Source organism: Hemitrygon akajei, chromosome 14, assembly GCF_048418815.1.
Source record: "Hemitrygon akajei chromosome 14, sHemAka1.3, whole genome shotgun sequence".
NCBI lineage: Eukaryota > Metazoa > Chordata > Chondrichthyes > Myliobatiformes > Dasyatidae > Hemitrygon > Hemitrygon akajei.
In genome coordinates this window covers 4,312,865-4,337,239 of record NC_133137.1, presented here as the reverse complement: position 1 = coordinate 4,337,239, position 24,375 = coordinate 4,312,865, and the positions used below count along the sequence as shown (strand labels likewise).

Here is a 24,375-nt window from a genome sequence, read left to right as displayed (position 1 = left end):
CTGAGGAGTATCAGAGATATTAGTAGCAGACTGGGTAAATGCTGAATAGAGTATTAAGCATGTTGTTGCCTGAATATTTTCTATCCATACACAGTAAAGGACCAATAAAAACAAACCAACTCTAAACTTGATAATTTTTTCTTCTATGATTTGGCATTAGGACAGAGCATGAAACTGAAGTTTCACTGCATGATTTAGGTTTTTGTACATTAGTTCATTGGAAGACATATTATGAATTATTAGTATGCAATGTCAGGAATGCACTTTTTATAACAACTTGTTAAATTCCTTGGGAAGTGATGTCGAGAATCACAACTGATTTCTCACCATAAAGAGAATTTGGCAAATAAACTGGATAAGAAAGTATTCAATTTTAAAAAGTGATGCACCTTGGCTAAATTATATTAATTGTGCACTGGATATTATAACAAGGCATTTATGCTTTGGGAATAGTGCAGAGCAAAATATAACCTTCACCTATTCCAATACCACCCATGCGCTTATCAACAAGTAGAGTATCAAATGAATTTCTAACACTGAACCAGAAGTAAGAAGGCAGTGATCACATTAATGGGGTTGTACTACAGGGTCAGAATCAGAATCAGGTTAAATCCACCGGCATATGTCGTAACTTTACGTCAGCAGTACAATGCCATACATGATCAATAAATATAGAGAATTAACCTGAGTTACATTTGGTATCTGTATGTCTGTTAAATAGTTGAGGTAAAATAAGTAGTACAAATAACAGAAATAACAAAGTAGAGAGGTAGTTTTCATGGGTTCAATGTCCATTTAGAAATCAGATGGTAGAGGGGAAGAAGCTGTTCCTGAATCGCTGAGTGTGTGCCTTCAGGCTTCTGTACCTCCTTCCCGATGGTAACAGCGTGAAGAGGGCATGTACTGGGTGCTGGGTGTCCTTAATGATGGACGGCAACTTCCTAAGGCCCTGCTCCTTGAAGATGTCTTGGATACTACAGTGGCCTGTATCCATGATGGAGCTGAGTAATTTTACAAGTTTCTGCAACTTATTTCCATCTTGTGCAGTAGCTACCCCCACTCACCATACCAGACGGTGAGTCAGTGACGCAGCCAGTCAGAATGCTCTCCACAATTCATTTGTAGAAGTTTTCAAGTATCTTAGTTGACAAACCAAATCTCCTCAAACTTCTAATGAAATATAGCCACTGTCTTGTCTTCTTTATAGCTGCATCAAAATGTTTCATCCAGGTTAGGTCTTCAGAGATACTGACACCAGGAACTTAAAACTGCTCACTCTCTCCACTTCTGATCCCTCTATGAGGATCGGTTTGTGTTCCCTCATCTTACCCTTCCTGAAGTCCACAATCAGCTCTTTGGTTTTGCTGATATTGAGTGTAAGGTTGTTGCTGTGACACTACTCAATTAACTGGTATATATCACTATTGTATGCCCTTTTGTCACCATCTGAAATTCTGCCAACAATGATTGTATCATCAGCAAATTTATAAATGGCATTTGAGGTGCACCTAGCCATACAGTCATGGGTGTAGAGAGAGTAGAGCAGTGGGCTAAGCACACATCCTTGTGGAGCCCCAGTGTTAATTGTCAGCGAGGCAGAGATATTATTTCCAATCCGCACAGATTCTGGTCTTCCGGTTAGGAAGTCCAGGTTCCAGTTGCAGAGGAATGTACAGAGGCCTAGGTTCTGTAGCTTTTCGATCAATACTGTAGGAGTGATGGTGTTAAATGCTGAGCTAGAGTCAATAAGCAGCATCCTGACCTAGGTTTTTGCATTGTGCAGGTGATCCAAGGCTGTGTGCAGAGTCATTGAGGTCATGTCTGCTGTAGACCTGTTGTGGTGATAGGCAAACTACAGTGGGTCCAGGTCTTTTCTGAGGCAGGTGTTGATTCTAGCCATGAACAGCCTCTTACTATCAATGGGAGTGCTACTGGACTAGTTGTTGAGGCAGCTCACCCTGCTCTTCTTGGGCACTGGTATAATTGTTGCCCTTTTGAAGCAGGTGGCAACTTCAAACTGTAGCCGTGAGAAATTGAAAATGCCTTTGAATACTCCCACCAGTTGGTTGGCACTGCTTTTCAGAGCCTTACCAGGTACTCCATCGGGCCCTGCTGACTTGCAAGAGTTCACCCTCTAGAATGACAGCCGGACATCAACCTCCAAGACAGAGATCACAGGGTCATCGGATGCTGCGGGGATCCTCATAGCTGTGGTTTTATTCTCCCTTTCAAAGTGAGCATAAAAGGCACTGAGCTCGTCTGGTCAGACTGTGGAAGGTGCTGAATGAAATATTACAGGGGTATTCATGAAATAGATCTAAATTATCAAGTGCAATGTCATGGAATGGTTTTAATACTTTCTTTGTGAAATGTTGTGCTGAACCTGGCAGTATCAGTTTTAATCAGTCACATTCGGGTGGGAAAGTAGGTTTAGTGTGGAGTACTGAGGGCAGGGCACCTGTGTCAGACTGGAATTGGACTGGAGCAGAGTAGTTCAGGTTAGAGGTAGGAGTGAAGTTGCGAGGCAGTCATGGGTTTTCTGAGGAGTATCAGAGATATTAGTAGCAGACTGGGTAAATGCTGAATAGAGTATTAAGCATGTTGTTGCCTGAATATTTTCTATCCATACACAGTAAAGGACCAATAAAAACAAACCAACTCTAAACTTGATAATTTTTTCTTCTATGATTTGGCATTAGGACAGAGCATGAAACTGAAGTTTCACTGCATGATTTAGATTTTTGTACATTAGTTCATTGGAAGACATATTATGAATTATTAGTATGCAATGTCAGGAATGCACTTTTTATAACAACTTGTTAAATTCCTTGGGAAGTGATGTCGAGAATCACAACTGATTTCTCACCATAAAGAGAATTTGGCAAATAAACTGGATAAGAAAGTATTCAATTTTAAAAAGTGATGCACCTTGGCTAAATTATATTAATTGTGCACTGGATATTATAACAAGGCATTTATGCTTTGGGAATAGTGCAGAGCAAAATATAACTTTCACCTATTCCAATACCACCCATGCGCTTATCAACAAGTAGAGTATCAAATGAATTTCTAACACTGAACCAGAAGTAAGAAGGCAGTGATCACATTAATGGGGTTGTACTACAGGGTCAGAATCAGAATCAGGTTAAATCCACCGGCATATGTCGTAACTTTACGTCAGCAGTACAATGCCATACATGATCAATAAATATAGAGAATTAACCTGAGTTACATTTGGTATCTGTATGTCTGTTAAATAGTTGAGGTAAAATAAGTAGTACAAATAACAGAAATAACAAAGTAGAGAGGTAGTTTTCATGGGTTCAATGTCCATTTAGAAATCAGATGGTAGAGGGGAAGAAGCTGTTCCTGAATCGCTGAGTGTGTGCCTTCAGGCTTCTGTACCTCCTTCCCGATGGTAACAGCGTGAAGAGGGCATGTACTGGGTGCTGGGTGTCCTTAATGATGGACGGCAACTTCCTAAGGCCCTGCTCCTTGAAGATGTCTTGGATACTACAGTGGCCTGTATCCATGATGGAGCTGAGTAATTTTACAAGTTTCTGCAACTTATTTCCATCTTGTGCAGTAGCTACCCCCACTCACCATACCAGACGGTGAGTCAGTGACGCAGCCAGTCAGAATGCTCTCCACAATTCATTTGTAGAAGTTTTCAAGTATCTTAGTTGACAAACCAAATCTCCTCAAACTTCTAATGAAATATAGCCACTGTCTTGTCTTCTTTATAGCTGCATCAAAATGTTTCATCCAGGTTAGGTCTTCAGAGATACTGACACCAGGAACTTAAAACTGCTCACTCTCTCCACTTCTGATCCCTCTATGAGGATCGGTTTGTGTTCCCTCATCTTACCCTTCCTGAAGTCCACAATCAGCTCTTTGGTTTTGCTGATATTGAGTGTAAGGTTGTTGCTGTGACACTACTCAATTAACTGGTATATATCACTATTGTATGCCCTTTTGTCACCATCTGAAATTCTGCCAACAATGATTGTATCATCAGCAAATTTATAAATGGCATTTGAGGTGCACCTAGCCATACAGTCATGGGTGTAGAGAGAGTAGAGCAGTGGGCTAAGCACACATCCTTGTGGAGCCCCAGTGTTAATTGTCAGCGAGGCAGAGATATTATTTCCAATCCGCACAGATTCTGGTCTTCCGGTTAGGAAGTCCAGGTTCCAGTTGCAGAGGAATGTACAGAGGCCTAGGTTCTGTAGCTTTTCGATCAATACTGTAGGAGTGATGGTGTTAAATGCTGAGCTAGAGTCAATAAGCAGCATCCTGACCTAGGTTTTTGCATTGTGCAGGTGATCCAAGGCTGTGTGCAGAGTCATTGAGGTCATGTCTGCTGTAGACCTGTTGTGGTGATAGGCAAACTACAGTGGGTCCAGGTCTTTTCTGAGGCAGGTGTTGATTCTAGCCATGAACAGCCTCTTACTATCAATGGGAGTGCTACTGGACTAGTTGTTGAGGCAGCTCACCCTGCTCTTCTTGGGCACTGGTATAATTGTTGCCCTTTTGAAGCAGGTGGCAACTTCAAACTGTAGCCGTGAGAAATTGAAAATGCCTTTGAATACTCCCACCAGTTGGTTGGCACTGCTTTTCAGAGCCTTACCAGGTACTCCATCGGGCCCTGCTGACTTGCAAGAGTTCACCCTCTAGAATGACAGCCGGACATCAACCTCCAAGACAGAGATCACAGGGTCATCGGATGCTGCGGGGATCCTCATAGCTGTGGTTTTATTCTCCCTTTCAAAGTGAGCATAAAAGGCACTGAGCTCGTCTGGTCAGACTGTGGAAGGTGCTGAATGAAATATTACAGGGGTATTCATGAAATAGATCTAAATTATCAAGTGCAATGTCATGGAATGGTTTTAATACTTTCTTTGTGAAATGTTGTGCTGAACCTGGCAGTATCAGTTTTAATCAGTCACATTCGGGTGGGAAAGTAGGTTTAGTGTGGAGTACTGAGGGCAGGGCACCTGTGTCAGACTGGAATTGGACTGGAGCAGAGTAGTTCAGGTTAGAGGTAGGAGTGAAGTTGCGAGGCAGTCATGGGTTTTCTGAGGAGTATCAGAGATATTAGTAGCAGACTGGGTAAATGCTGAATAGAGTATTAAGCATGTTGTTGCCTGAATATTTTCTATCCATACACAGTAAAGGACCAATAAAAACAAACCAACTCTAAACTTGATAATTTTTTCTTCTATGATTTGGCATTAGGACAGAGCATGAAACTGAAGTTTCACTGCATGATTTAGGTTTTTGTACATTAGTTCATTGGAAGACATATTATGAATTATTAGTATGCAATGTCAGGAATGCACTTTTTATAACAACTTGTTAAATTCCTTGGGAAGTGATGTCGAGAATCACAACTGATTTCTCACCATAAAGAGAATTTGGCAAATAAACTGGATAAGAAAGTATTCAATTTTAAAAAGTGATGCACCTTGGCTAAATTATATTAATTGTGCACTGGATATTATAACAAGGCATTTATGCTTTGGGAATAGTGCAGAGCAAAATATAACTTTCACCTATTCCAATACCACCCATGCGCTTATCAACAAGTAGAGTATCAAATGAATTTCTAACACTGAACCAGAAGTAAGAAGGCAGTGATCACATTAATGGGGTTGTACTACAGGGTCAGAATCAGAATCAGGTTAAATCCACCGGCATATGTCGTAACTTTACGTCAGCAGTACAATGCCATACATGATCAATAAATATAGAGAATTAACCTGAGTTACATTTGGTATCTGTATGTCTGTTAAATAGTTGAGGTAAAATAAGTAGTACAAATAACAGAAATAACAAAGTAGAGAGGTAGTTTTCATGGGTTCAATGTCCATTTAGAAATCAGATGGTAGAGGGGAAGAAGCTGTTCCTGAATCGCTGAGTGTGTGCCTTCAGGCTTCTGTACCTCCTTCCCGATGGTAACAGCGTGAAGAGGGCATGTACTGGGTGCTGGGTGTCCTTAATGATGGACGGCAACTTCCTAAGGCCCTGCTCCTTGAAGATGTCTTGGATACTACAGTGGCCTGTATCCATGATGGAGCTGAGTAATTTTACAAGTTTCTGCAACTTATTTCCATCTTGTGCAGTAGCTACCCCCACTCACCATACCAGACGGTGAGTCAGTGACGCAGCCAGTCAGAATGCTCTCCACAATTCATTTGTAGAAGTTTTCAAGTATCTTAGTTGACAAACCAAATCTCCTCAAACTTCTAATGAAATATAGCCACTGTCTTGTCTTCTTTATAGCTGCATCAAAATGTTTCATCCAGGTTAGGTCTTCAGAGATACTGACACCAGGAACTTAAAACTGCTCACTCTCTCCACTTCTGATCCCTCTATGAGGATCGGTTTGTGTTCCCTCATCTTACCCTTCCTGAAGTCCACAATCAGCTCTTTGGTTTTGCTGATATTGAGTGTAAGGTTGTTGCTGTGACACTACTCAATTAACTGGTATATATCACTATTGTATGCCCTTTTGTCACCATCTGAAATTCTGCCAACAATGATTGTATCATCAGCAAATTTATAAATGGCATTTGAGGTGCACCTAGCCATACAGTCATGGGTGTAGAGAGAGTAGAGCAGTGGGCTAAGCACACATCCTTGTGGAGCCCCAGTGTTAATTGTCAGCGAGGCAGAGATATTATTTCCAATCCGCACAGATTCTGGTCTTCCGGTTAGGAAGTCCAGGTTCCAGTTGCAGAGGAATGTACAGAGGCCTAGGTTCTGTAGCTTTTCGATCAATACTGTAGGAGTGATGGTGTTAAATGCTGAGCTAGAGTCAATAAGCAGCATCCTGACCTAGGTTTTTGCATTGTGCAGGTGATCCAAGGCTGTGTGCAGAGTCATTGAGGTCATGTCTGCTGTAGACCTGTTGTGGTGATAGGCAAACTACAGTGGGTCCAGGTCTTTTCTGAGGCAGGTGTTGATTCTAGCCATGAACAGCCTCTTACTATCAATGGGAGTGCTACTGGACTAGTTGTTGAGGCAGCTCACCCTGCTCTTCTTGGGCACTGGTATAATTGTTGCCCTTTTGAAGCAGGTGGCAACTTCAAACTGTAGCCGTGAGAAATTGAAAATGCCTTTGAATACTCCCACCAGTTGGTTGGCACTGCTTTTCAGAGCCTTACCAGGTACTCCATCGGGCCCTGCTGACTTGCAAGAGTTCACCCTCTAGAATGACAGCCGGACATCAACCTCCAAGACAGAGATCACAGGGTCATCGGATGCTGCGGGGATCCTCATAGCTGTGGTTTTATTCTCCCTTTCAAAGTGAGCATAAAAGGCACTGAGCTCGTCTGGTCAGACTGTGGAAGGTGCTGAATGAAATATTACAGGGGTATTCATGAAATAGATCTAAATTATCAAGTGCAATGTCATGGAATGGTTTTAATACTTTCTTTGTGAAATGTTGTGCTGAACCTGGCAGTATCAGTTTTAATCAGTCACATTCGGGTGGGAAAGTAGGTTTAGTGTGGAGTACTGAGGGCAGGGCACCTGTGTCAGACTGGAATTGGACTGGAGCAGAGTAGTTCAGGTTAGAGGTAGGAGTGAAGTTGCGAGGCAGTCATGGGTTTTCTGAGGAGTATCAGAGATATTAGTAGCAGACTGAGTAAATGCTGAATAGAGTATTAAGCATGTTGTTGCCTGAATATTTTCTATCCATACACAGTAAAGGACCAATAAAAACAAACCAACTATAAACTTGATAATTTTTTCTTCTATGATTTGGCATTAGGACAGAGCATGAAACTGAAGTTTCATTGCATGATTTAGGTTTTTGTACATTAGTTCATTGGAAGACATATTATGAATTATTAGTATGCAATGTCAGGAATGCACTTTTTATAACAACTTGTTAAATTCCTTGGGAAGTGATGTCGAGAATCACAACTGATTTCTCACCATAAAGAGAATTTGGCAAATAAACTGGATAAGAAAGTATTCAATTTTAAAAAGTGATGCACCTTGGCTAAATTATATTAATTGTGCACTGGATGTTATAACAAGGCATTTATGTTTTGGGAATAGTGCAGAGCAAAATATAACCTTCACCTATTCCAATACCACCCATGCGCTTATCAACAAGTAGAGTATCAAATGAATTTCTAACACTGAACCAGAAGTAAGAAGGCAGTGATCACATTAATGGGGTTGTACTACAGGGTCAGAATCAGAATCAGGTTAAATCCACCGGCATATGTCGTAACTTTACGTCAGCAGTACAATGCCATACATGATCAATAAATATAGAGAATTAACCTGAGTTACATTTGGTATCTGTATGTCTGTTAAATAGTTGAGGTAAAATAAGTAGTACAAATAACAGAAATAACAAAGTAGAGAGGTAGTTTTCATGGGTTCAATGTCCATTTAGAAATCAGATGGTAGAGGGGAAGAAGCTGTTCCTGAATCGCTGAGTGTGTGCCTTCAGGCTTCTGTACCTCCTTCCCGATGGTAACAGCGTGAAGAGGGCATGTACTGGGTGCTGGGTGTCCTTAATGATGGACGGCAACTTCCTAAGGCCCTGCTCCTTGAAGATGTCTTGGATACTACAGTGGCCTGTATCCATGATGGAGCTGAGTAATTTTACAAGTTTCTGCAACTTATTTCCATCTTGTGCAGTAGCTACCCCCACTCACCATACCAGACGGTGAGTCAGTGACGCAGCCAGTCAGAATGCTCTCCACAATTCATTTGTAGAAGTTTTCAAGTATCTTAGTTGACAAACCAAATCTCCTCAAACTTCTAATGAAATATAGCCACTGTCTTGTCTTCTTTATAGCTGCATCAAAATGTTTCATCCAGGTTAGGTCTTCAGAGATACTGACACCAGGAACTTAAAACTGCTCACTCTCTCCACTTCTGATCCCTCTATGAGGATCGGTTTGTGTTCCCTCATCTTACCCTTCCTGAAGTCCACAATCAGCTCTTTGGTTTTGCTGATATTGAGTGTAAGGTTGTTGCTGTGACACTACTCAATTAACTGGTATATATCACTATTGTATGCCCTTTTGTCACCATCTGAAATTCTGCCAACAATGATTGTATCATCAGCAAATTTATAAATGGCATTTGAGGTGCACCTAGCCATACAGTCATGGGTGTAGAGAGAGTAGAGCAGTGGGCTAAGCACACATCCTTGTGGAGCCCCAGTGTTAATTGTCAGCGAGGCAGAGATATTATTTCCAATCCGCACAGATTCTGGTCTTCCGGTTAGGAAGTCCAGGTTCCAGTTGCAGAGGAATGTACAGAGGCCTAGGTTCTGTAGCTTTTCGATCAATACTGTAGGAGTGATGGTGTTAAATGCTGAGCTAGAGTCAATAAGCAGCATCCTGACCTAGGTTTTTGCATTGTGCAGGTGATCCAAGGCTGTGTGCAGAGTCATTGAGGTCATGTCTGCTGTAGACCTGTTGTGGTGATAGGCAAACTACAGTGGGTCCAGGTCTTTTCTGAGGCAGGTGTTGATTCTAGCCATGAACAGCCTCTTACTATCAATGGGAGTGCTACTGGACTAGTTGTTGAGGCAGCTCACCCTGCTCTTCTTGGGCACTGGTATAATTGTTGCCCTTTTGAAGCAGGTGGCAACTTCAAACTGTAGCCGTGAGAAATTGAAAATGCCTTTGAATACTCCCACCAGTTGGTTGGCACTGCTTTTCAGAGCCTTACCAGGTACTCCATCGGGCCCTGCTGACTTGCAAGAGTTCACCCTCTAGAATGACAGCCGGACATCAACCTCCAAGACAGAGATCACAGGGTCATCGGATGCTGCGGGGATCCTCATAGCTGTGGTTTTATTCTCCCTTTCAAAGTGAGCATAAAAGGCACTGAGCTCGTCTGGTCAGACTGTGGAAGGTGCTGAATGAAATATTACAGGGGTATTCATGAAATAGATCTAAATTATCAAGTGCAATGTCATGGAATGGTTTTAATACTTTCTTTGTGAAATGTTGTGCTGAACCTGGCAGTATCAGTTTTAATCAGTCACATTCGGGTGGGAAAGTAGGTTTAGTGTGGAGTACTGAGGGCAGGGTACCTGTGTCAGACTGGAATTGGACTGGAGCAGAGTAGTTCAGGTTAGAGGTAGGAGTGAAGTTGCGAGGCAGTCATGGGTTTTCTGAGGAGTATCAGAGATATTAGTAGCAGACTGGGTAAATGCTGAATAGAGTATTAAGCATGTTGTTGCCTGAATATTTTCTATCCATACACAGTAAAGGACCAATAAAAACAAACCAACTCTAAACTTGATAATTTTTTCTTCTATGATTTGGCATTAGGACAGAGCATGAAACTGAAGTTTCACTGCATGATTTAGGTTTTTGTACATTAGTTCATTGGAAGACATATTATGAATTATTAGTATGCAATGTCAGGAATGCACTTTTTATAACAACTTGTTAAATTCCTTGGGAAGTGATGTCGAGAATCACAACTGATTTCTCACCATAAAGAGAATTTGGCAAATAAACTGGATAAGAAAGTATTCAATTTTAAAAAGTGATGCACCTTGGCTAAATTATATTAATTGTGCACTGGATGTTATAACAAGGCATTTATGCTTTGGGAATAGTGCAGAGCAAAATATAACTTTCACCTATTCCAATACCACCCATGCGCTTATCAACAAGTAGAGTATCAAATGAATTTCTAACACTGAACCAGAAGTAAGAAGGCAGTGATCACATTAATGGGGTTGTACTACAGGGTCAGAATCAGAATCAGGTTAAATCCACCGGCATATGTCGTAACTTTACGTCAGCAGTACAATGCCATACATGATCAATAAATATAGAGAATTAACCTGAGTTACATTTGGTATCTGTATGTCTGTTAAATAGTTGAGGTAAAATAAGTAGTACAAATAACAGAAATAACAAAGTAGAGAGGTAGTTTTCATGGGTTCAATGTCCATTTAGAAATCAGATGGTAGAGGGGAAGAAGCTGTTCCTGAATCGCTGAGTGTGTGCCTTCAGGCTTCTGTACCTCCTTCCCGATGGTAACAGCGTGAAGAGGGCATGTACTGGGTGCTGGGTGTCCTTAATGATGGACGGCAACTTCCTAAGGCCCTGCTCCTTGAAGATGTCTTGGATACTACAGTGGCCTGTATCCATGATGGAGCTGAGTAATTTTACAAGTTTCTGCAACTTATTTCCATCTTGTGCAGTAGCTACCCCCACTCACCATACCAGACGGTGAGTCAGTGACGCAGCCAGTCAGAATGCTCTCCACAATTCATTTGTAGAAGTTTTCAAGTATCTTAGTTGACAAACCAAATCTCCTCAAACTTCTAATGAAATATAGCCACTGTCTTGTCTTCTTTATAGCTGCATCAAAATGTTTCATCCAGGTTAGGTCTTCAGAGATACTGACACCAGGAACTTAAAACTGCTCACTCTCTCCACTTCTGATCCCTCTATGAGGATCGGTTTGTGTTCCCTCATCTTACCCTTCCTGAAGTCCACAATCAGCTCTTTGGTTTTGCTGATATTGAGTGTAAGGTTGTTGCTGTGACACTACTCAATTAACTGGTATATATCACTATTGTATGCCCTTTTGTCACCATCTGAAATTCTGCCAACAATGATTGTATCATCAGCAAATTTATAAATGGCATTTGAGGTGCACCTAGCCATACAGTCATGGGTGTAGAGAGAGTAGAGCAGTGGGCTAAGCACACATCCTTGTGGAGCCCCAGTGTTAATTGTCAGCGAGGCAGAGATATTATTTCCAATCCGCACAGATTCTGGTCTTCCGGTTAGGAAGTCCAGGTTCCAGTTGCAGAGGAATGTACAGAGGCCTAGGTTCTGTAGCTTTTCGATCAATACTGTAGGAGTGATGGTGTTAAATGCTGAGCTAGAGTCAATAAGCAGCATCCTGACCTAGGTTTTTGCATTGTGCAGGTGATCCAAGGCTGTGTGCAGAGTCATTGAGGTCATGTCTGCTGTAGACCTGTTGTGGTGATAGGCAAACTACAGTGGGTCCAGGTCTTTTCTGAGGCAGGTGTTGATTCTAGCCATGAACAGCCTCTTACTATCAATGGGAGTGCTACTGGACTAGTTGTTGAGGCAGCTCACCCTGCTCTTCTTGGGCACTGGTATAATTGTTGCCCTTTTGAAGCAGGTGGCAACTTCAAACTGTAGCCGTGAGAAATTGAAAATGCCTTTGAATACTCCCACCAGTTGGTTGGCACTGCTTTTCAGAGCCTTACCAGGTACTCCATCGGGCCCTGCTGACTTGCAAGAGTTCACCCTCTAGAATGACAGCCGGACATCAACCTCCAAGACAGAGATCACAGGGTCATCGGATGCTGCGGGGATCCTCATAGCTGTGGTTTTATTCTCCCTTTCAAAGTGAGCATAAAAGGCACTGAGCTCGTCTGGTCAGACTGTGGAAGGTGCTGAATGAAATATTACAGGGGTATTCATGAAATAGATCTAAATTATCAAGTGCAATGTCATGGAATGGTTTTAATACTTTCTTTGTGAAATGTTGTGCTGAACCTGGCAGTATCAGTTTTAATCAGTCACATTCGGGTGGGAAAGTAGGTTTAGTGTGGAGTACTGAGGGCAGGGCACCTGTGTCAGACTGGAATTGGACTGGAGCAGAGTAGTTCAGGTTAGAGGTAGGAGTGAAGTTGCGAGGCAGTCATGGGTTTTCTGAGGAGTATCAGAGATATTAGTAGCAGACTGAGTAAATGCTGAATAGAGTATTAAGCATGTTGTTGCCTGAATATTTTCTATCCATACACAGTAAAGGACCAATAAAAACAAACCAACTATAAACTTGATAATTTTTTCTTCTATGATTTGGCATTAGGACAGAGCATGAAACTGAAGTTTCATTGCATGATTTAGGTTTTTGTACATTAGTTCATTGGAAGACATATTATGAATTATTAGTATGCAATGTCAGGAATGCACTTTTTATAACAACTTGTTAAATTCCTTGGGAAGTGATGTCGAGAATCACAACAGATTTCTCACCATAAAGAGAATTTGGCAAATAAACTGGATAAGAAAGTATTCAATTTTAAAAAGTGATGCACCTTGGCTAAATTATATTAATTGTGCACTGGATATTATAACAAGGCATTTATGCTTTGGGAATAGTGCAGAGCAAAATATGAGTTTTCAAATATTCTGTTGATACATTATGAAGACAGATTGTACATTAGCACTGGATATGCACAGTAAATATGAGATTAGTTAGTAATGAACAACAATGAATTAAAGACATAAACCATGGACGATTGTTTAGTTTTTTAACTCCCTGGTTAAGATTTTTATACTAGGCTGTAGGTATTTCATTTTAGCAGTTCCGTAAGAGCAGTCTGTTCTGCTTTTAGCATGTTTGAGCTAAAGATAAGGGGCTATGTTGTTCAACTTAGGAATGGTGTGTCAGCCAATCAGGATGGTGGAATTGGGAGAAGGTTCTAGAGAATGCTGGGTGGAGCGATTTTGGTGTGAGTCAAAGTCTTTTTGGCAGGAGTTGGGAGAAGACAGAAAGGAAGGTGACTGAGGATGCCATCCCTGTTGCACAGGTGCTTTATGCAGATGAATGGCTTCAAGGAGGAAGGACCAATACTCCCGTGGAGTGCACATTTGTTTGGGATGGGTTTCGAGCAACATTCGGAAGGTGATGTATGCTTTCACACAGACTGTGGGTCCAGCACATTAGTTAAAAACAACTTGAAGATGAGCTCCAACTTTTGTGCACATTTGGACTGAGTTACTATAACTGTGATGGACCCTTTTTCTTTCTTTTCTTTCCTTTTTCCTACTAACTGTTCGATCAAGCTGAAAGTTGTAAATATATTTTCTTTATAATTGTATGCAGTGTATGATCTGTTATTTCTTGCTGATGGGTAATTGCAAGTGGGCAGCATTTACACAGTATTCACTCTGATTATGTGTGGGTGATCGAATCATCCTGGCTCTCCTGGTCTGGTGGGACCCAAATTATATCGACTCTACACATACGGAGTTTGAGAAAGGTGGGTTTCCGTTGGCTTGCTAGCGAGGGGCTAACCAGCCGGATTTCTAGAGATGCCCGGCAAAAAGGGGTTTCAGTTTACTAGATAATTAGGAAAGATGAGCTCTGTGCAGATTGTGTCTAAACTGTAACGGGAGAATTGCAATTTAAATTGCATCTAATTTAGTGACAGAAATGTAATTAACAAGGTAAATAAACAGAGTGGAGGTTATAATACTGTAACCAACATTGCTTCTATCAGGCGAAATGGTTGGAAGTAAGACAGGACTGACAACTCAGGTTTCAAATCTACTGATGTAATGGAAAGGATGCAAAAGAAGAGATGGAAAGTAATTTTAATTAAGGATTCATTACTACAGGAATGTGGGAAGGCATCCTAGAAGACTCCTTTATACAGAAGTGTGGCTAATGGAGCCACTGCCACTGCCTTAAAAGCACAAGAGATCTGGATTCAAGCTGAACTTTGGTGCTGTTTGTGTGGAGTTTGCATGTTCCCCTTGTGAGCTTGTGGGTTTCCTTTAGATGCTCCAGTCTCTTCCTATATCACAAAGATGAGTGGGTTGGTATTTGATCCCTGGCGTGGAGGTGAATGGTAGAATCTGGCAGGTGGGGGAGGAGGGCATTGAAGAGTTAAGGAGAATATGGGGAGAATAATAAAGTAATGGATTTATGTTGGATTAGTGCAACATGGGTGCTTAACAGGTGGTTTAGACTCAATGAGTCGAAAGGCAAATTTATCAGCTTTATTTCTTTTGGAGTCTAAATCCAGCCAAATAGATAGAACTTTAAAAAAAAAATAGGGTGATTAATTTGCCGGAAGCATTCTATAGGCCTCCTAATGGTAAACAGAAGGCAAAAGAGTAGGTATGTAAAGAAATAATCAAAAAATGTGCAAGAATAATCTTTTTATGGCAAGAGAGATTTCAACTTGCCCAACAATAACTGGAATTGCTATGGTATGAAAGACATAGAAAGCATAGAATTTTAAAATGCAGAGGGAGGGTATCAGTGAGATAGCATTTTGGGTGACAGCAACAATGACTCTAAGTTTCAAGACACAGGAGTTGGTGGTTTTCTGGAATGAGCAGCCAGAGGATATGGTAGAGATTCCAGTTATTTGGGACACATCAGGAACAGTACATTTGGCCCAATTAAGCAGCTGTCCCAAATAGCCTGTCATGGAAACAGTCAAAAAAGTATAAAAAAGACAAACTGCCAATTTGTAACTGAGTAGCAAATTGTGTACTTCAATGAAATACTATCAAATCACAAACAAGAGAGAATCTGCAGATACTGGAGATCCAAGTAACACGCACAAAATTCATAGATGCTGCCTGGCCTGCTGAGTTCCTCCAGCATTATGTGTGTGTTGCTTAGAACACTATCAATACTGCAGTACTATAAAACTGTACCAGGCTACCTCAGTAAATATATTTAAGACAAGGTTGGATAGATTTTTTGCATAGTAGGAGAATTAATGGTTATGGGAATAAGGCAGTTAAGTGGAGATGAGTCCATGACCAGATCAGTCATGATCTTATTGAATGGCAGAGCAGTCTCGACAGGCCAAATGGCCTACTCCTACTCCTGCTCTTATTTCTTATGTTCTTGCGAATGGTCAACACATGCACTTTAAAATGTTTCTTACACATGAGACATGTTACATTTTACAATACATGGATCAATAAGTTGTTAGTGAGGAAATAACAAAAGAGATGCTCTGTGATGGGTGCAAGAAGCAAGATATTAAATAATAGAAAAGATTATCGTGAAAGGTAAAAATGAGACAAGTGAGAAAGAAAACATATAGTCAGGGATATGCAACTGGGTCTGGCTAGTGGATTATTTGAAAAAGATTACATCAATACTGAATGCTGAAGCTCTAATGTACCTGGCTGAAATAGGTGGTGGGTGTTTCTCAAGCATACATGGAACTATGCCAGAATAGGTAATGGGCCAAGAACAGCAATATCAGATTAAAATCAGTATGGAGAAAGAAACCAAAGATAAATTTATGTTGAAAGCCACTTTTTTTAAAATACTTTTTAAAAAAATACGTAATTTGATCAGCTGGGATTTCTCGGTGACTAGGTGAGCTGATCAATATGTTGGACATTATTGGGTGGACACACACACACACACAGTGGAGATGACTACTTTCATATTACATATATTTTCCCCTTCCCATCACACCAGCCTCATCGCCAGCTAGACTGTGGCTTCTATGTATAACTTTAAGTTCTTTAAAGTCTGATCTCCAACCCAGTGGTCAGCGCAGCAATATTATCAGTTCTGATCTCTATACATAGCTCCCAATGGGAATAACACATATCCAGCCTGAGTGCTTGAATGGTTGTGCAAAAGGTTTTTGCTGTGACTAATGGTCTTTTTGCATTTATTGCAAGAGATTCAAAAGGGTATCATATGAAATGCAACATAGGTTTCACAACTCAAAAGAGAAGACTCCAATTTCTAAGCATATAGTCTTACAATTCCTCTACCTGCGGCTGGTGATTGCACTTTGTACATCATTGCTTGCCTCCTTCACCAAGTTGCCTTTGCAGCAGATGATTCGCTGTTTATTCTGATAGGATGAGGCCAAGTAAATGGCTCCAGATGACATAGCAGGACCGAGATATCTGGGATTTGGGATGTCCAAGTGAGCATGACTCAATACACTACAAATACAGAATTAGGATAATGTCAATTTGTTGAACTTTGTTTCGTGTAAATACACTGTTAAATAATTAAAAGTTCCAGTCACAGTTTGGTTTGCTATTGCAATAAATAATCAACCTAGTCATGCAAAGCTCAGCATAAGGATTTGTATTTAAGACTTTGTTCCCCACCCCATGTTATTTTTCTTATTTCTTCAAGATTGTGAAGACAGTGGCAAAGAATTGTTCTTGTTTTTACAAATGAATTGTTTAGCAGATCATTTCTGAGTGCACCAAGTTCATTTGATTTGTCTCTATCAACCATGTCCAATCAACTCCTGGTCCTCTGTTGGTCATCGTTCAGTCCCTCACAACAGTGCCAATACCATTTCTCCCTCACCCTGACAGTGTGATTTTCGCAATCCCCATCATTGAAGTGCTGTAGAATCCCTCAAGACCCTGCCACAAGATGTGCAGTGTGAGCACTCATCCCAAACCTCAAAACAATGCAGTATGAACCCTACTTCACCCCATAACAATAGTCATCCAACCCTTTCCTACACTCTGAACAATGGTAGGACTACTTAAATGGTGCCATTGCCATTAAATCTATCCTAATACAAGATTAATTCAATCCCTCATTTCCCACCACAGCAAGAACAAGGCAATACTTTTCCCATCCTCATGACAAAGCTGACATGATCCTTCATGCTCCCTGCATAGGACTGCTGCTGCTGTAATCCCCCACTATTCCCCAATCAAATACAATGCCAGTGTTTTCCCCTCCTCACACTCACAATAACACTGGTGTAATCCTTAATTGCACCAATGCAGTCTGCCCCTGCCTCACAGAAATGCTGATGTTACCCTTACAACCTGAGCCAATAAACAGCAACTGTATTGTTGCTCCTCCCCTCCTCCCTCACCAAATGCTGCACTCCTAAGCTACTGCGACCTCCACTGCACTTGATATCCTGGATAAGACTGACTAGCACATATATAGCCCAGGGCCTTGGTTACAACTGAAACTGCACCAATATGGCTGTTAAGTCAACACATCTACATGTTTTAACCATTCTTCAGAGTGTAAGAAAACTAGGCATTAATTTTCTTAATTATCTCAAGCTCGAGTATTCCAATATGCTCTTGACTGGTCTCCTTCATCTTACCCTCTGTAAATTTGAGATTGTCAAAAACCTTTCTTCTCTACTTCCTCAGGAGGAAGGACATTTGATATGCCTGCTTTAACCCTCATATTTTTATTGATACACCACAGAAAGCATCCTGTCTGGATGCATCACCCCTTTGTATGTCAACTAGAAACGCAGGGCCGTGGACACAGCCTACCCTTCGTGTGCTCAGTCTGTACCTTTCACTGGCTGTATAAAGACCACACCCTCCAAGGACATTCTCTCTTCTCCCCCGGACAGAAGATACAAAAGCCTGAAAGCATGTACCTCTAGGCTCCAGGACAAATTCAACCCCACTGTTATAAAACTATTGAATGCTTCCCCAGTACAATAAGGTGGAATCCTGACCTCACAATTTATTGTTTTAGCCTTGCACCTTATTCTCTGCCTGCATTGCACTTCCTCTGTAACATAACATTTTATTCTGCCTTCTGTTATTGATTTCCCTTGTACTACCTCAATACACTGTGTAATGAAATGATGATAAACAAAACTATCAAGCCAAAATGATGTTATTTATTCATTTCCACAGATGCTGCCTGACCTGCTGAGTTCCTCCAGCATTTTGTAGGTGTTAATGGAATGTACGGATGGTACACTAAAACAAAATTTTCCATTATACCCCTGTACATGACACAATAATAAACAAATTTACCAAGTTACTTAGAATAGCTGACATCATGCCCTGTTCATCCATTATGCTTAGGTTTGCTTTACTGCCCTGGTACTTAGTTAATCGATGATTTTGAAATACTCATCTTTGTTTTAATGTTCCCACATAGCCTCAAATCTGATGTTTTTCTGTTTCCTCCAGCCCACATCACTGAGATCTCTGTGTTCACCCAAATCTGGCCCACTACTCATTCCTGACTTTAAATACTTCACTGGCTGAAGTGCTCAGTCTAATTCCTCCATTCAAATTCCTTTCTTAAGTCTCTCTGTTTCACATTTCTCCTTCACAATTTTCCCAATTTTTCAATCAACTTTATCTGTCATTATCATTCCGCACATGAGAAACTACTGGATCTAAGACTTACCTGGCTGTGTTACGGCTTTGGATTTCAATAACCTCCAGAGAGTTGAAATGAGTTACAAATAGGTAAGGTTCTCTATAAGCTGAAAAGATCACAAATAAATCATCAGGAATTACAAGTTGAAAATTGCAGAAGGCATGTCGAATTATGATGAGGTTACCATACAGCGATCATATGTACTGTGGTATGAAATTTTGGACTGAAAATATTATATAACTAATTTCTCTCAACTATCAATCTACATCTAAATTCACAGCCAATAGACATTCAATGCAAACTGTGGGGCATTAACACAAAAGTGTATGCAAGTCATCATTAATCTTGATAAATACTGAACTAATTTCACAAGCACTTCCAAGGATTAGATGGGCCAAGGGCCTGTTTCTAAGCTGTACTTTTCTATGGCTCCATTACTCAGGTTGTTAATTTTATTTATTTATTTAATACTTTTTTTTGTGTTTTCACAATTTGTTGTCTTTTGCACGTTGGTTGTTTGTCTTTGCCATGTGCAGTTTTTCATTCTGCAGAGTGGTGCCGACAGCTCAGTGCATCTGTAGATGTGAACTTCCCATGATTCAGGACATTTACAAAGACAGGTGTGTAAAAAGGGCCCGAAGGATCATTGGGGAACCGAGTCACCCCAACCACAAGCTGTTCCAGATGCTACCATCCGGGAAATGGTACCACAGCTTAAAAGCCAGGACCAACAGACTCCGGGAGAGCTTCTTCCACCAGGCCATCAGACTGAGTAATTCATGCTGATACAACTGTATTTCAATGTTATGTTGACTGTCCTGTTGTACATACTATTTATTATAAATTACTATAAATTGCACAATGCTTATTTAGATGGAGACGTTAAGTAAAGATTTTTACTCCTCATGTATATGAAGAATGTAAGTAATAAAGTCAATTCGATTCAATGATTCTATTGTGTTTCTTAGTATTAACTGTGTATATCTGCAAGAAACCAAATCTTAGGTGACATACATGTACTTTGATAATAAATTTACTTTGATCTTTGAAAACTATGAGTTAGATATCATTATATAACAACGATTTTATTTCATAAACTCAGTACCTATTTACATAGAAGAAAACAATGGGTGGAGAGGGTTTGATCTAAAAATGCCCAGGTCATTGTAGCATATGTGAAGACAACCAAGTAATGGTAAATTCTGGAGAGATGGGATAATAATCTAATATGTTGATGAGGTAGAGGTCTCTATTGTTATTATCCCTCTAATTGGTGTGGGCCTGGATTCTCGTGATAGGGCAGCTAAAGGAAGGTAGGTCTGCCAGAATTAGCAAGTAAATATTCTACGGACTAGGAGGAACAGGGTTTCATCTTCTCTATTCCTCAAACAAACTAAACATCATCTCTTTTGCCATCCACATCCAGGTGATGGTGCCTCCTCTTCCATCTATGATCTCTCTCCCCATTCCTCACAGTGGTTTTTGCTGCTGAGTGCCAAGCCTACTGCTTCTAGCTTCTTTGTGGAATTGCAGGCTTTTCTGCCTTAAAAGTAGCTTGCCTTAATCAGCCAGTTCATTCTTTTCCTGCCTGTGTCAGAATGTTGCAGGCTAAATTTGATTCCATAGATAATGCAGTACTAGAGAGTGCAGTACTGTAAGACATGATGCCATTAAAAACATCCTTTTCTAAAACAAACTACAGTTTCATCTTGTCCAGTCTTTCCTGAGATCCTTTAGCTCCAGTAATTGGTTATATTACAAATCACTTGTGAATTCATTCTAGTGGTTCTGAATCCTTTACATAACACATGGAACTGAAATATCCAAGTGTGGTTTAGCCTCAGGTTCAATATATACCCATTCATCAAGTTCATTAACTTGAATTATATCATAACCTTCCTTGTAATCCACAAATCTCCCAATTCAAAATTTTAGAAGCATGCTTCCAATTTCCAAGTCTAAATCATTTCTCATAAAGTTAAGCTAAATTATTGAATGATACTAATTTATAGAACTCTGTGCTAACAAATTTGAATATACAAATCTAGAAAGATGCCACAAGACATACTTACCAAATGCCAAGGGCAAACGTTTCCACTTCAGGTCATCGGTGCGACTGCGCCTTCCGTACGAATCAACAATGACTCCAAATTCTAATTGTAGATTTAAAAAAATAGCAAGTCATAACTGTGAAATTGTTTCATGACTTTAATAATGGCAGGAAGCAGAATGTAAAATATAAGAAGTGTCAGACTACATAAGGCAGCAGGATGTGAAGTTACGTTCTACATCTTTCTGTGGAACCAACAAGCTCTAATTATTGAGATGTATTTCCCAATAAACAGACATCTTGAAGGTTATGTCAGATTACCCTGTGTACTCAACAAGCCACACATTCAGTGGTGAGCGGTGTGCAGAATGTACGCCTGGCTTGCAAAACTACTAAAGCACAAATGGAGAATTCCCTCCCCACAACTCCAATGATCAATATCTATGGTTTTGCTTTAACATTCCCCAGAAAATCTTCACTACCCATTTGTTTGTAAGATGGTTGGGTTATTCACATTAAAGTAAAAACAATTGCAGGAGTATCAATATAAACCTGACTTAATACCTAATCAAGTCATAAAGTACAGAAGGCAGGCATCATTATAAGTAGGCAATGGCCATATTTCAGGCTCAATACTTACCATGGAAGCAGAGCAAATACTCATCCTTTTGTCCACTGCTGTTCACCTGGGCGATGGCAATTGGGAAACTGTAGGATGAAGCAGCAAATATGGCAGAGGCCAAGGTCATATCATTCTTATCCAGAAACTCTGTAGTGCAAGAGATAGAGTCACATGAGATACTGTATAGAGTTCTCAATAAGAACAGTTTACCAAATTCACGAGGTCAACAGTAAGTTCAACATTTACGATATGCCTATCAATGTTATTAAGACAACATTTGGCTGGTTGCTAATTTACACAATGACTAGTTTACTTTGAAATGTTACCCAATGTTTCAAGTGTTTACTTTATCCAAACACAAAGAATAATGAATATACAAAGTATATCAAACTGGAACTTTTATCCACCTGTTTTAATCCACTCTTGTCATCCTACATTATTTTTTTCTCAGCTATGGAAGCTTCCCAGTGATCTTTGTACCCTTGAGTTATGAAAATGAAGGTAAGAAACACAGACAGGGCCCCTTTTCTTTGCATCTTTTTATTCCCTGTGGAAAGTGGATGTAAGCTTTGACCAATATGCTCCATAATGCTCCGTCTAAACTTGATAGCGGCCACAAGTTATTAATGAATTTCTCCTGTTCAACTGCTGCAGCTGAGAAGCCAGGCAGATGCAAAGCTTAAACATTACTTTTTCCATCAATAATGTACAAAGGATGGCAATTTAATAATAAAATAAAAATAATGCTTCATTATTCACAACAGTATCTGGCATCATACAAGTACGAAGCAACCAAAACCGCTTTGAAGCTTTCAATGCTACAGTTTCACATTAAGTTTTCTTACCCTCCAGTGTGTAGTTCTTCATTTCCATCTCATAGAACTTGTTGGTTCCAATGATGATACTGTATGCAGTAAACTGTATACAACTGCAGGGCTCAGATGTTTCAATTTCCTATGCAGACAAAGTAATAGCCCAATGTGCAGATTATATAAAATCAAAATAAAACTAATTTGTCAGTGGATAGCATATAGGCTATTTTTGATAATTCTGTATCAGATAGAATAGCCTAAATCAGTAATTGAGTTACAGAAGAATAGTAGACAGCAATAAGACAAAGTAAACAATTGTACTCTGAACTATATGAGCACACTCACCTTGCGTACTGCAAAGCTGTCAAGACCCTCGTTATAACGGAGGACATATACTTTATTTGGCATTGCTGCACAGATACAGGGTCCAGCCTCAATCTGATGAGAAAAAAAAACATAACCATTAGCGCAATAGATTCAGCGATAGGATTTTACAGTTCATGGCTCATCAACCACGTGTACTACTATCCCACAAAGAGATCCGTGTTTAAATAGTGACAATTTCCTGAGGTCAACACAAAAGTGGTTCAATTATCAGTGTAAGGCTCTCTGTTATGGCAAGGCCTACTGTGTGCAAATTCCTTCTTAAAGGAGCTATGTGCAGAATATATATGATGAAAGTACTTTGATAGCAAACTAAGCCATGTTCCACTGTTTTGCCAGCACTTCTGAATTACAAAACAGTTAGAAGCTCTCTAAAGCTCATTTATTACAATTATTATTACTGTTTTAAATCATTAACATTTAAATGTGCCTAAAAACAATAAAAACATTTAAATAATTTAAAGCACATAACCACTGTGCAGTTAATTGGACTTTATTTTGTTATGTTCTAATTGTGTTCTTTCTTGTAAAAAATGAGTATAATCTGTTAAATTTATGTTTTTCTTGTGAATGTTATGTGTCCGTGATAATGCTGTAAGTTTTTCACTGCACCCATGCATACATGTACTTGTGATAAGACAATGAACTAGGCTTTGAGTTAAAAAACTGTCAATTACTAAACCTTACCTTGCCATATGAATGGGTGGAGATGCTGCTCGAGCACCAAATCTAACCTGCTTTAGGCATACCCTTGCCTTAAAAATTGCAGAAGGCATAAATATAAAGTAAATGTGAGACTATAGTTTCCATTCAACTTTTTTCACCTTTCCTTCTCATCTCCAAGTGAAGGGAAAAGTAAACATTGAGCATTTTCCATCAGGTGGAGAATAATTTTGTGTAACAACATCACTTGCCATTGCATACTGTGGTCTGGGTTTCTGATTGGCCCTGTATACAAGGAGGTCCCTTGCAACTGACAGTGGTAAAATTCCTAACGTTGAAATAAATTCATATCTTAGAGCTAGAATACTCTAACAGAGTGAATATTTAATACAGTCATTTTAAATACTGTATTCAGATAAATGTCTTATTGTAGATAACAGACATCTATATATGTTTGTTCTGGCTGTTATTTAAATCTACTTACCCACACATTGACTCATAAATGAATATGTCTGGACATTCAGAATAAGATTATAGAAATTTAAACTGCCAAATTGCTTTTGAAGTTGAACTGAATGTTTTGTATATGATAAATAGATCTGATTTAAAGTGCTCACTTTTCCTACTGCAAACAGGTGGCATCCTTTCAAGTTGTCAAAAACTGTAGGTATGAGATCTGGCTGGGCTGGCAGATGGGACTGAGCTATCGATAGTTTCACCTTCTTAATATCCACAAAACAGAGGGTTCGCTCCTCTCCTGTCAAACAGATAATGTAATTAATCATTCACAACCACTCTTGATGTGGGTGAAGTGTTTTGAGAATGCATAACAATGTGCAAGTCTGTAAAAAAATCTGTATTACAATCAGTATCAAATAAAACTATAAATTTATACCCTTTGAATTAAACATTTATGGTGCGATAGCAGTTTTCTAAAGTTGTGCCTGACCTGTTTT

The 24,375-nt window shown here is 39.9% G+C and overlaps 1 protein-coding gene across 8 annotated transcripts in view; it reads right to left on the bottom strand.

Annotated features, from left to right (window-relative positions):
* The window catches only part of LOC140738238 (citron Rho-interacting kinase-like), a 244,104-nt gene that overhangs the window by 13,979 nt on the left and 205,750 nt on the right, over positions 1-24,375 (bottom strand). For all 8 annotated transcript variants that reach the window (XM_073065370.1, XM_073065371.1, XM_073065378.1 and 5 more), the window contains 7 exons: positions 24,037-24,176; positions 22,718-22,810; positions 22,406-22,514; positions 21,579-21,707; positions 20,961-21,041; positions 18,916-18,994; positions 16,533-16,709 (listed from right to left, as the gene is read on the bottom strand). In XM_073065370.1, the coding sequence (XP_072921471.1) occupies positions 16,533-16,709; positions 18,916-18,994; positions 20,961-21,041; positions 21,579-21,707; positions 22,406-22,514; positions 22,718-22,810; positions 24,037-24,176 (808 nt within the window). The remainder of the gene's footprint in view (positions 1-16,532; positions 16,710-18,915; positions 18,995-20,960; positions 21,042-21,578; positions 21,708-22,405; positions 22,515-22,717; positions 22,811-24,036; positions 24,177-24,375) is intronic.